The sequence below is a fragment of the Vulpes lagopus genome, chromosome 1 (assembly GCF_018345385.1).
Source record: "Vulpes lagopus strain Blue_001 chromosome 1, ASM1834538v1, whole genome shotgun sequence".
Classification (NCBI taxonomy): Eukaryota; Metazoa; Chordata; class Mammalia; order Carnivora; family Canidae; genus Vulpes; species Vulpes lagopus.
The window spans coordinates 160,534,189-160,548,784 of NC_054824.1; the positions used below are offsets into that span (position 1 = coordinate 160,534,189).

At 38.1% G+C, this 14,596-nt stretch overlaps 1 protein-coding gene across 1 annotated transcript in view; it reads right to left on the reverse strand.

Annotated features, from left to right (window-relative positions):
• The window catches only part of SLC9C2 (solute carrier family 9 member C2 (putative)), a 104,939-nt gene that overhangs the window by 58,163 nt on the left and 32,180 nt on the right, over positions 1-14,596 (reverse strand). Inside the window, exons 8-9 of the mRNA XM_041749701.1 lie at positions 12,628-12,771; positions 11,665-11,833 (exon numbers count right to left, since the gene is read on the reverse strand). Coding sequence (XP_041605635.1) covers positions 11,665-11,833; positions 12,628-12,771 — 313 coding nt within the window. The remainder of the gene's footprint in view (positions 1-11,664; positions 11,834-12,627; positions 12,772-14,596) is intronic.

Here is a 14,596-nt window from a genome sequence, read left to right on the forward strand (position 1 = left end):
TTGGAATTCATCTGACTGGAAGATGGTCGGCGTGTCCTGGGGATTTCTAGCAACTTTTAGCAATTTCTCCAGCTAATTCACACAATTTTGTCACAAACGATGATAGGCCCTAACACTGTCAGCAGATGCACTGGGCTCTTTAGATCTTTCCTGGAGTCTCAGACCACAGATACTGCCACCACCAGATTGCCCAGAAATCCACCAGATAGCCTATGAAGAAGAGGCTTTGAGGGAGAGTAACATTTATTGAGCTTTTGCTAACTGGCAGGTATTTTACTAAGTATCATCTCAATCCTCAACTGGAAATTGAGGTTCCACAAATCTGGGAAACTTGCTCAAGGTCACCGAGCCTGTGTTGATGGAACCAGGACTCGATCCCAAATCCACCTAATTCCTACACTGTTAACCATTACTTAACTGTTGGTCCCTTTCATACTGTCAACATAAACTTTCTTCTGAAATCTCCTTTCTACTTAAAAAAAAAAAAAACATTTTCCAAATCTAATTTTTAAAATGGTTAACCTGGGAGAAGGGAGAGAAGATAGTGAAGGAGTAGGAGGACCCTAGGCTTGTCTTGTCCCCACAAACATAACTAAATAGCTATCAACTCATTCCAAATTTCCTAGAAATCAACCTGAGGACTGACAAAACAAAGTCTACAACTAAAGGAAAAGAAGCCACAAGGAGGGTAGGAAGTACAAAGCCATGATTTGGGGGAGAAACAGATCACAACTGCTCTGGAGAGGAGGGAGCCCTGGTCACAGAAAAAGATGAGAGAGAGAGGCACAAAGGGGAATGCACAAGGAGAGCACTTCCCTAAAGCTATTGGCTGGGAAGATGAGAGGGACTGATTTTCGTGAGTTCTTGCAACCAGTAGGGCTTAAAGACTGGAGTTTTAAAGGTCATCCAGCTTGACTGGGATAGAAGCTCTGAGGGTGCTGCCCTACTCCTGAAGAGAAGGCAGACAAACAACCTGGGGGCAGATGGTGTAGAAATAGCATCTGAAGAATGCCTGGGGTACAAGAGAGATGATTCTCTCCTCTTGGAGCATATACCTGAGAGGCAGGACTCACACCTCCCTCCAGAAACAAAGGTGCCAGCAGGTGCCATTTCCCAACTCTACCCCTCAGCATAAACACAGAGCCACTTGCAGGAGGCAGCACAGTGCCCCCAGTAGCTGCCTAACCTGCTTACACCAAGCCCCACCACCCATGCTCTGGCACAACTGCCCTCCATCCAGTTTGCCTCTGTCCCAGCATGGCCAGCCCCTTCCTCACAAGGCCAGCAAAAACTCCTGCCCACACGATGTCTCCCAACCAGTGCTCTGCAAGCTTCAATTCTAGTGGAAGTAGTATTAGGTCTCATATAACAAATAGGCCAGAGCACACTTAATTGAAACTCACTACACTCTGGCCAAGGACCAAAGAGTGCTCACAGCAGGCACACAGAGCCTCTGCAGACAACTGTCGTGAAGGATACAGCAGCCAAAACACCAAGAGCAGAGTGGGCACAACACACACCAGAGATATTCCCTAAAGTGCCAAGCCCTGGACACTCTCAGGAGCAGGAAACATAGCTGACTCTTCTAATACAGATACGAAAGCAGAGACTTAGACAAAATGCCAAGGTAGAAGAATTCTCCCACATGAAAGAACAAGATAAGGTCATAGCCAGAGATCTAAGATCTAAGCAAAACAGGAAAAAGTAACATGTCTGATAGAGAATTTGAAGCAACATCATAAGGATACTCACTGGGCTTGAGAAAAGAATAGAAGATTTCAGGGAGACTCTTACCACAGAGATAATAGAGTTAAAAAGAATCTGTCAGAAATGAAAAAATGCAATAATTGAGATTGGAAACAGGTTTGAGGCAATGAACACAAGGCTGGAAGATGCAGAGGAATATATAAGTGATATAGAAGGCAAAATAATAGAAAATAAGGAAGCTGAACAAAAGAGAGAAAAAAGAATTAGGGAACATAATTCAGATCCAGGAGGCAGAGAGGACTCCCATAAAAATCGACAAAAGTGGGCCAACATCAAGACATATTGTAATTAAATTTGTAAAATATAATGATAAATAAAAACTCTTAAAACCAGCAAGACAAAAGAAGTCTTTAACTTACAAGGGAAGACCAATAAGGTTAGCTGCAGATTTCTCAACAAAAAACATGATAAGCCAGAAGGGAGTGGCATGACATATTCAAAGTGCTGAGTGGGAAAAGTCTATAGCCAAGAATATTCTATCCAGCAAGGCTATCATTCAGAAGAGAGAGAAAAGGTTCCCCAGACAAACAAAAACTAAAGGCGTTTATGACCACTAAGCCAGCCCTACAAGATATATTAAAGGGGATTCTCTGAGTGGAAAGAAAAGACCAAAAGTGACAAAGACAAGAAAGGAACAAAGAAAATCTCCAGGAACAATGATAAAACAAGTACTAAAATGGCACTCAGTACATATCTATCAATAATCAACATCTATCAATAATGTAAATGGACTAAGAGCTCCAATCAAAAGACACAGGGTGTCAGAATTGATTTAAAAAAAAAAAAGACCCATATAGATGCTGCCTATAAGAGACTCATTTTAGACCTAAAGTCACCCACAGATTGAAAGTGAAGGGGTGGAGAAACATTTATCATGCAAATCAACATTAAAAGAAAGCCAAATCACGAGTCAGAGACCCTTAAAGATGTTTCTCCAGAGATGTTCCACTTTCATGTCTTTTTTATTGTGATCTTGTCAAAAGTCACCAGTCCATGATGGTATAATTTTTGGAATTGTCCTACCAAGGCCTGCAAAAGTGGTGTCTTCCTGGTATCCATCTTTTGAGGCTTTCTAGAAGATTTTAGGTTTAAAAAAAAAGCCACTTGAGATTGTATACTCTTCTATCTTGTCTTCTGTATCCTCAAAACTAGTACCTAATCAGAAAGACTTCTTGCTTCTATGCCTGCATTGCCCTCTGAATCTAAAACTAACTTTTCTAAAACTAACTTTTCTCAGATGGGTTAAAAAATGTTTAGGCAAAAATCTCTATTAAAATCTTTGGAGGGAAACAAGAAATCTTTTTCTAAGCTATTGGGGCTTTTCCTCTCAGCCTCTGAATCTAGGAAAATTACCTGAGATACCTTCCTACCCTAGGGTGAGGAGAATAGTCTTTAATAAAGTCTATAGGAAAATCTGAGTATGAAGCTGAGGATAATCACTTCAAAACTGCCTGTACCTATGGTGAGGAGAGGACGATCTATCATTGCTGATTAGGGTTATAAATGGGGGGAGTCATTTTAAACTTTTTAGGGAGCAATAGATTTCTCAGAGCATTGTTCTAGAACACTTAAATCCTTGCTAATTATCCCACAAAGAAAGCTCTCTGGTGGCTCAGAGGCTGGTTTTTTGGCGTGGTTGGGGTAGAAGGGTAGAAGGCTGCAGCCAGGTAATGTGAAGGGCTGTGGGGGAAGGGTGATGAGATGTTCTGAAGCTGGGGCCAACTTCATTCTGGGCTTTCATGTTTGTGTGTTCAGTTTGGCTCTGGGCTGGCTCTCTGGGGGGACATGGGTGTGGTGTTTGCCGAGGCATGAAGTTCTGCCTTAAACTAAATGATGCTTACAGTTGTGATTCTTTTCTACTCCTATGCTGTGCTGAAGTGATGGAGCCTGGGCTGTGTTACAAATAAATCATTTGTTGTTGTTGTGATATATTCTATCACAACATCTATCTATCCATCTATATCAGACAAACTAGACTTTAAAACTAAACAAGAGATGAAGAAAGGCACTCTATCATAATAAAGGGGATAATCCAACAAGAAGACCTAATAATTATAAATATTTATGCATCCAGTACAGGAGCACCCAGATATATAAAACAATAACAAACATAAAGGAACTAATTGATAATAATATAATAATAATAGGGCACTTTAACACCCCACTTACATCAATGCACACACATCATCTAAACAGAAAATCAATAAGGAAACTGGCTTTGGATGATACACTGGACGAGATGGACTTAACAGATATGTCCAGAATATTCTATCCTAAAACAGCAGAATACATATTCTTTTCAAGTGCACATGGGACATTCTCCAGAATAGATCACATACTAAGTCACAAATCAGGACTCTGCAAGTACAAAAAGACTGAGATCATATCATGCATATTTTCTGACTACAACGCTGTGAAACCTGAAGTCAACCACAAGAAAAATTTGGAAAGACAACAAATACACAGAGATTAAACAACATACTACTAAACAATGAATAAGTCAACCAGGAGATCAAAGAAGAAATTAAAAAATACATGGAAACAAATGAAAATGAAAACACAATGGTCCAAAACCTCTCGGATGCAATAAAGCAGTCCTAAGAGGGAAGCATATAGCAATACAGGCCTACCTCAAGAAGAAAGAAAAATCTCAAATAAACAACCTAACCTTATACCTAAAGGAGCTGGAGAAAGAACAAGAAAGGAAGCCTAAAGCCAGCAGAAAGACGGAAATAATAAAGACTAGAATAGAAATAAATGATATAGAAACTAAAAAACAAAACAAAAAACAATACAACAGATCAATGAAATCAGAAGCTGGTTCTTTGAAAAAAAATAATAAAATTGATAACCTCCTAGCCAGACTTATCAAAAAGAGAAGGACCCAAATAAATAAAATTATGAACAAGAGAGGAGAAATAACAACCAACACCACAGAAATACAAACAATTATGAGAAGAGTAAGAAAAACTATATGCCAACAAATTGGACATTCTAAAAGAAGTGGATAAATTCCTAGAAACATATAAACTACCAAAACTAAAATGGGAAGAAATAGAAAACTTGAACAGACTGATAACCAGCAAAGAAACTGAGTCAGTAATAAAAAATCTCCCAACAAACAAAAATCCAAGGCCAGATGGCTTCACAAAAAAATTTTACCAAATATTTAAAGAAGAGTTAGTACCTATTCTTCTCAAACTATTCCAAAAAGTAGAAAAAGAAGGAAAGCTTCCAAATTCATACAATGAGGCCTGCATTACCCTGATATCAAAACAAGATAAAGACTCCCCTAGAAAGGAAAACTATAGGCCAATACCCATGATGAACATGGATGCAAAAAGTCTCAAAGCAAACCACATCTAACAGTACATTTAAAGAATCATTTACCACAATCAAGTGGGATATATTTATTCCTGTGCTACAAGTGCAGTTCAATACTTGCAAATCAATCAATGTGAAACACTACATTAATAAAAGGAAGAATAAGAACTATATGGCCCTTTCAATAGATGCAGAAAAAGCATTTAACAAAGTACAACATCCATTCATGATAAAAACTCTCAACAAAGTAGAGTTAGAGGGAACATACCTTAACATCATAAAGGCCATATACAAAAAAACCCACAGTTAGTATCATTCACAATGGGAAAACTGAGCTTTTCCTCTATGGTCAGGAAGAAGACAAGGAGGTCCACTCTCACCACTGTTATTCAACATAGTACTGGATGTCCTAGCATCAGCAATTAGACAATGAAAAAATAAAAAGCAAGGCAAGGAAGAATTAAAACTTTCACTAATTGCAGGTGACATGACACTTGATATAAAAAACACAAAAGACTCTACCAAAAAATTGCTAGAACAGATACATGAATTCCATAAATTCATAGGATATAAAAACAACATACAGAAATCTGTTGCATTTCTATATGCCAATAATGAAGCAGCACAAAGACAAATTAAGGAATAAATCCCATTTACAATTGAACCAAAACCATAAAATGCTTAGGAATAAACCTAACCAAAGAGGTAAAAGACCAGTACTCTGAAAACTATAAAACACTGATGAAAGAAATTGAAGAAGACACAAAGAAATGGAAAAGCATTCCATGTTCATGGATTAGAAGAACAAATATTCTTAAAATGTCTATACTGCCCAAAGCCATCTAAACATTTTTTTTCAAAGATTTTTTTTATTTTATTTTATTTATGATAGTCACAGAGAGAGAGAGAGAGAGAGAGGCAGAGACACAGGCTGAGAAAGAAGCAGGCTCCATGCACCGGGAGCCCGATGTGGGACTCGATCCTGGGTCTCCAGGATCGCGCCCTGGGCCAAAGGCAGGCGCCAAACCGCCGCGCCACCCAGGGATCCCCCATCTAAACATTTAATGCAATCCAATCTCTATCAAAATTACACCAAAATCCCAATGTAGCCTTGAAAACAACCCCCAACGACCTTGAAAAGGAATAGCAAAGTTGGAGGCACCACAATTCTGGACTTCAGATTATGTTACAAAGCTGTAGTGATCAAAAAAATATGGTACTGGCACAAAAATAGACACATATATGAGTAGAACACAATAGAAAATCTAGAAACCCACAATTATATGGTCAATTAATCTTTGGTTAAAGTAGGAGTGAATATTCAAGACAGTCTCTTCAACAAATAATGTTGGGAAAACTGGACAGCAACATGCAAAGGATGAAACTGGGCCACTTTCTTATACTATACACAAAAATAACTTCAGAATCTATGAAAGAAATATGAGACAGGAAACCATTACAATCCTAGAGTAGAATATAGGACGGAAACCTCTTTTAACATCAGCCGTAGCAACTTCTTTCTAGATACATCTCTGGAGGCAAGGAACAAAAGCAAAAATAAACTATTAGGACTTCATCAAAATAAAAAGCTTCTGCACAGCAAAGGAAACAATTAAACTAAAAGGCAGCCTATGGAATGGGGGAAGATATTTGCTAATGAAATCTCTGATAAAGGGTTAGTATCTGAAATATATAAAGAACTTATACAACACCCAAAAAACAAATAATCCAACTAAAAAATGGGCAAAATACATGAATAGACATTTCTCCAAAGAAGACATATAGCTGACCAGCAGACACATGAAAAGATGCTCCACATCACTTATTATCAGGAAAATACAAATCAAAACTACAATGAGGTATCACCTCACACCTGTCAGAATGGCTAAAATAAAGAACATAAAGGAACAACAGGTGTTGATGGGAACACAAAGTGGTGCAGCCACTATGCAAAACAGTATGAAGGTTCCTCAAAAGGTTGAAAATAGACCTACCCTATAACCCAGCAATTGCACTACTAGGCATTTATCCAAAAAACAGTAAAATACCAATTCAAAGCTATATATGCACTCCAATGTTTATAGCAGCATTATCTACAATAGCCAAACTATGGAAATAGCACAAGTGTCCATCAATTGATGAATGAATAAAGAAGATGTGACATATATGTACATATATTTCTCAACCATAAAAAAGAATGTCTTGCTATATGCAACAATATGGATGGAGCTAGAGAATATTATGCTAAACAAAATAAGTCAGCCAGGGAAACATAAATACCATATGTTTTCACTCATACGTGGAATTTAAAAAATAAAATGAACGAAGAGGCAGAAAATAAGAGAGGGAGGAAGGCAAGCCAATAGACACTCTTAACTATAGAGAACACACTGATGGTTACCAGAGGGAAGATGCATTTCAGATGGGTGAAATAGGTGATAGGGAAAGAAAGCAGGGGTAGCCATCCTTATATCAGATAAATTAAAATTTACCCCGAAGACTATAGTGAGAGATGAAGAGGGACACTATCTCATACTCAAAGGATCTATCCAACAAGAGGACTTAACAATCCTCAATATATATGCCCCGAATGTGGGAGCTGCCAAATATTTAAACCAATTAATAACCAAACTGAAGAAATACTTTGATAATAATACACTTATACTTGGTGACTTCAATCTAGCTCTTTCTATACTAGATAGGTCTTCTAAGCACAACATATCCAAAGAAACGAGAGCTTTAAATGATACACTGGACCAGATGGATTTCACAGATATCTACAGAACTTTACATCCAAACTCAACTGAATACACATTCTTCTCAAGTGCACATGGAACTTTCTCCAGAATAGACCACATACTGGGTCACAAATCGGGTCTGAACCGATACCAAAAGATCGGGATAGTCCCCTGTATATTCTCAGACCATAATGCCTTGAAATTAGAACTTAATCACAACAAGAAGTTTGGAAGGACCACAAACACGTGGAGGTTAAGGACCATCCTGCTAAAAGATGAAAAGGTCAACCAGGAAATTAAGGAAGAATTGAGAAGATTCATGGAAACTAATGAGAATGAAGATACAACCGTTCAAAATCTTTGGGATGCAGCAAAAGCAGTCCTGAGGGGGAAATACATCGCAATACAAGCATCCATTCAAAAACTGGAAAGAACTCAAATTCAAAAGCTCACCTTACACATAAAGGAACTAGAGAAAAAGCAACAAATAGACCCCACCCCCAGCAGAAGAAGACAGTTAATTAAAATTCGAGCAGAACTCAATGATATTGAGATCAAAAGAACTGTGGAACAGATCAACAGAACCAGGAGTTGGTTCTTTGAAAGAATTAATAAGATAGATAAACCATTAGCCAACCTTATTAAAAAGAAGAGAGAGAAGACTCAAATTAATAAAATCATGAATGAGAAAGGAGAGATCACTACCAACACCAAGGAAATACAAACGATTTTAAAAACATATTATGAACATCCGTACGCCAATAAATTAGGAAATCTAGAAGAAATGGACGCATTCCTGGAAAGCCACAAACTACCAAAACTGGAGCAGGAAGAAATAGAAAACCTGAACAGGCCAATAACCAGGGAGGAAATTGAAGCAGTCATCAAAAACCTCCTGAGACACAAGAGTCCAGGGCCAGATGGCTTCCCAGGGGAATTCTATCAAACGTTTAAAGAAGAAATCATACCTATTCTACTAAAGCTGTTTGGAAAGATAGAAAGAGATGGAGTACTTCCAAATTTGTTCTATGAGGCCAGCATCACCTTAATTCCGAAACCAGACAAAGACCCCACCAAAAAGGAGAATTACAGACCAATATCCCTGATGAACATGGATGCAAAAATTCTCAACAAGATACTAGCCAATAGGATCCAACAACACATTAAGAAAATTATTCACCATGACCAAGTAGGATTTATCCCCGGGACACAAGGCTGGTTCAACACTCGTAAAACCATCAATGTGATTCATCATATCAGCAAGAGAAAAACCAAGAACCATATGATCCTCTCATTAGATGCAGAGAAAGCATTTGACAAAATACAGCATCCATTCCTGATCAAAACCCTTCAGAGTGTTGGGATAGAGGGAACTTTCCTCGACATCTTAAAAGCCATTTACGAAAAGCCCACAGCAAATATCATTCTCAATGGGGAAGCACTGGGAGCCTTTCCCCTAAGATCAGGAACAAGACAGGGATGTCCACTCTCACCACTGCTGTTCAACATAGTTCTGGAAGTCCTCGCCTCAGCAATCAGACAACAAAAAGATATTAAAGGCATTCAAATTGGCAAAGAAGAAGTCAAACTCTCCCTCTTTGCCGATGACATGATACTCTACATACAAAACCCAAAAGCCTCCACCCCCAGATTGCTAGAACTCATACAGCAATTTGGTAGCGTGGCAGGATACAAAATCAATGCCCAGAAATCAATGGCATTTCTATTCACTAACAATGAGACTGAAGAAAGAGAAATTAAGGAGTCAATCCCATTTACAATTGCACCCAAAAGCATAAGATACCTGGGAATAAACCTAACCAAAGAGGTGAAGGATCTATACCCTAAAAACTATAGAACACTTCTGAAAGAAATTGAGGAAGACACAAAGAGATGGAAAAATATTCCATGCTCATGGATTGGCAGAATTAATATTGTAAAAATGTCAATGTTACCCAGGGCAATTTACACGTTTAATGCAATCCCTATCAAAATACCATGGACTTTCTTCAGAGAGTTAGAACAAATTATTTTAAGATTTGTGTCGAATCAGAAAAGACCCCGAATAGCCAGGGGAATTTTAAAAAAGAAAACCATAGCTGGGGGCATCACAATGCCAGATTTCAGGTTGTACTACAAAGCTGTCGTCATCAAGACAGTGTGGTACTGGCACAAAAACAGACACATAGATCAATGGAACAGAATAGAGAACCCAGAAGTGGACCCTGAAATGTACGGTCATCTAATATTCGATAAAGGAGGAAAGACTATCCATTGGAAGAAAGACAGTCTCTTCAATAAATGGTGTTGGGAAAATTGGACATCCACATGCAGAAGAATGAAACTGGACCACTCTCTTTCACCATACACAAAGATAAACTCAAAATGGATGAGAGATCTAAATGTGAGACAAGAGTCCATCAAAATCCTAGAGGAGAACACAGGCAACACCCTTTTTGAACTCGGCCGCAGTAACTTCTTGCAAGATACATCCACAAAGGCAAAAGAAACAAAAGCAAAAATGAACTATTGGGACTTCATCAAGATAAGAAGCTTTTGCACAGCAAAGGATATAGTCAAAAAAACCAAAAGACAACCTATAGAATGGGAGAAGATATTTGCAAACGACATATCAGATAAAGGGCTAGTTTCCAAAATCTATAAAGAACTTATTAAACTCAACACCAAAGAAACAAACAATCCAATCATGAAATGGGCAAAAGACATGAAGAGAAATCTCACAGAGGAAGACATGGACATGGCCAACATGCACATGAGAAAATGCTCTGCACCACTTGCCATCAGGGAAATACAAATCAAAACCACAATGAGATACCACCTCACACCAGTGAGAATGGGGAAAATTAACAAGGCAGGAAACAACAAATGTTGGAGAGGATGCGGAGAAAAGGGAACCCTCTTACACTGTTGGTGGGAATGTGAACTGGTGCAGCCACTCTGGAAAACTGTGTGGAGGTTCCTCAAAGAGTTAAAAATAGACCTGCCCTACGACCCAGCAATTGCACTGCTGGGGATTTACCCCAAAGATTCAGATGCAATGAAACGTCGGGACACCTGCACCCCGATGTTTCTATCAGCAATGGCCACAATAGCCAAACTGTGGAAGGAGCCTCGGTGTCCATCGAAAGATGAATGGATAAATAAGATGTGGTTTATGTATACAATGGAATATTACTCAGCAATTAGAAACGACAAATACCCACCATTTGCTTCAACGTGGATGGAACTGGAGGGTATTATGCTGAGTGAAATAAGTCAATCGGAGAAGGACAAACAGTGTATGTTCTCATTCATTTGGGGAATATGAATAATAGTGAAAGGGAATATAAAGGAAGGAAAAGAAATGTTGGGAAATATCAGGAAGAGAGACAGAACATAAAGACTCCTAACTGGGGAAACGAACTAGGGATGGTGGAAGGGGAGGAGGGCGGGTGTTGGAGGGGAATGGGTGACGGGCACTGAGGTGGACACTTGACGGGATGAGCACTGGGTGTTTTTCTGTATGTTGGTAAATTGAACACCAATAAAAATTAATTTAAAAAAATAAATAAATAAAAATAAAAATATGCAAAAAAAAAAAGAAATAGGTGATAGGGGATTAAGTAGGGCACTTGTGATGATAACTGTTGTGTGTAGGTATTAAGTCACTAAATTGTACACTTGAAACTAATATAACACTGTATGTTAACTAACTGAAATTTAAATTTAAATAAAATTGACATTTTAAAAAAATGGTTAACTTTATCACTGGGTATTATGACAAATACTACAAAATAAATAAGTATGAATAATTATGAGATACGATTTTTCCTACCAATTGCGGTGACTCTACTTTTTGGTCAGCCAAATTATGAATATCAGGAGCCAAGAGTAAGCTAAAAATTCCTTTAATTCCAGACCATGCTATAACAATTCCCCATCTCCAATTATATTCATAATTCGCATGCATCAGAAGAGGGCTCACTAACACAATAGTAAGCAACCTGTAGAGAAAAAAACCTTTTATAAAAAAAATCATACCTGATGTATCAATGTTTTCATGGTAGAAAACTAAATTTCATATAAAATTTTTTTCAGGGAAGAGAAAATAATCAGTTTATTGATAAGTTCAAACTTTCTGGAACAAACTAAATCTGCTGTCTAACTTTTGCATATAATACTCAAATCTTAAATATTAAACGTTCTATACAAATATAAGGAATTATCATTAACACTATACATTCTGCCCTTCAAATTGGGTAACTCTAGGCAAGCTTTTAACCTCCCTGGGCTCCATCTGTGAAATGATGCAATTAACACCTCTTCACAGCGCTGTATTTGTATTAATAGTATAATGTACATGGTAGATGCTCAATAATATGGTTATACCATAGCTATGAGATAACAAATGAGGATGAAAGTTTACAAAAATGTTAGGAGCCATTAATCCACTCCAGTGTTGCTCAAACTTTAACAAACATGTTAAAACAGTTTCCTGGATCTCATCTCCAGAGATGCAATTCAGTACATGGGGATGGGCCCGTGAGTGTGCATTTCTATCGAGCTCATGGGTCATGATGCTGCTGCTGCCGTTCTTGCCCCTTCTCATTTTCTACATGAAACTGAAGAGTAAACAGATTTCCCCAATCGCTCAGCAAGCATTTGTCAGGACGTTGACAACACAGGTTTTCTGACACCATACCCAGAGCTCTTCTTGCTATAATATACTGCTTCCCAATTCTAATCCTAGGCTTAAGAACCTAGGTCCAGTAAGCAAACTTAAAAATATAATTCCTACCTTACAAAATTCACTGTTGCAAATAAGATGAGCATGAAAACCACAGTGTGAAATCTTAAATACTTGGTTTCTCCACATCCAATTACAATGCCAAAGAAAGTATATATTAACTGTTGGTATACAGACGAAAACATTATTAGGAACCTAGGATGAATGGAAAATAAATCACATTTTAAGCAATGTGTTTTTTAAATAGTTGCCTTTTCACATAGATGTATCAAAAATAAATAAATAAATAAATAAATAAAAAGTATGTATCACATATCAGTCATTCTTGTCAAGCAGAGGTCCTTGCCTCTAATACTGTTACTATTAACATTCAGAAGTATTTTGTTGGAACTAGAATACACCCGGCTCCATATTCTCCAATACCCTCATCACCTGATGGCGGTGGGCTGCCTCTCATAGGAGAATAGTAAGAGCAAGGCAGAGAAATAAGGGCCTCTACCTCCTCCCCTGGCTGGTGGATCACCTCAATGCAGGATTTCTCCCTTCATGATTTGCTTGAAAGTCCCTTACCTTGAAAGTCCCTCCTCTCTGTTTTCCCATCTACTGAATTCCTAAAGATCTTGTAAGGCTAACTCTAATCCTGTGTTGTTCATGAAACCATCCTAAATACTCTCAGTGGAAGTGAACTCCAATAGTGTCAGTTGTCTATACCACAATGGTTTGTTAGGCAGACAAGTGAATTAGAATCACCCATATTGCTTTCTAAATATCTATACACATAGCCCCGCCACCAAAGATCCTTACTGAGTAGACCAGAACATAGTGGTTAGGGCTCAGGGCTGTTCTGGTTCCATGTGGTAATATGCTTGCACCCGGCCAGGTTTGATTTCTACAAGCAGATTGCAAGTCCTGCCTCCTCTTGGGCCTCTCCACTGGGACTTTCCCTTTCAGCTAACTAGCTGAGTGTGCTTGTTCCACAAACCAGCCTCCCTATAGATTGGTCTCAAGATCTATTTGGAAAGAAGCATTAGGAAGCCTCATTTTGGCTTCAGAGGGAAACCATGCTCTCTGACACAGCATTACCCCTATTGAATAGATGGTTTGAATGTCTGATTCCCATCTCTTTATTGATTAGATTCAGAACTCAGAGAAAGGAAGGATATAACGGGGACTTCAAGCCCCAATGCTTAGTTTTCTGAAATTCAGAAATGATGGACTAAGTAAAATACTTTTTCAAATGTCTCCATAAGACCTAAAAAAAATGTCCTACATATAGTAGGATCCCAATAAATATATAATGATTCACACTTAGTTTCATACATAAACATGCCCACTACTTAACAGTGTGTGCCATCTGAGAAGGGACTTATTCATGTAGGCCCAAACCTAAGATACAATGTCCAGGCCACAGGTGACATTAAAAAAGGACAGGCAGGGAGCATAAATGTGAAATCTGTGACACACTGGAGGGTGAATGCTCAACCAAAAGACATCCAAATTCATATTTTTTACAAAGTATGTTAGGGCCAAGCAAATCATGTTCAGGGTCCCCACCAACCTTCAGTCCATTTGTGACCCCTGCCCCCATCCCAGGGGCATTTGGGAAATGGAGAAGAGAATGGGGTTTTGTTCTTCAGCAAGTGGGAGGATTTATAATGATGCTGACAGACAGCATGACTGAGCACAGGAAACCGTCCAAATTCAGACAAAAAGTATATGTTCTATGAACTATCTATTTCCAAGCTTCTGATTCTAAAAACCAGTTAAGTGTCATATTCACATAGATACGAAATTAGAAGTTATAGGTGCCAATTTTTTATTTTGCCAAAAGAAGTTATTTTTTTTAAGTACCATTTTCTATTACTGGGATTTCATTAAAGAAAAAAAAATTAAACACCAAAAAGAAGGCAGGACATAATTTCAGAACAATGGATAGTCCTCCATGTTTAAAAAAAAAAAAAAAAGGAATCTTATGGGAAAACTCAGGATTATGGCTTATTTTTCTAATTTTAACATTTGC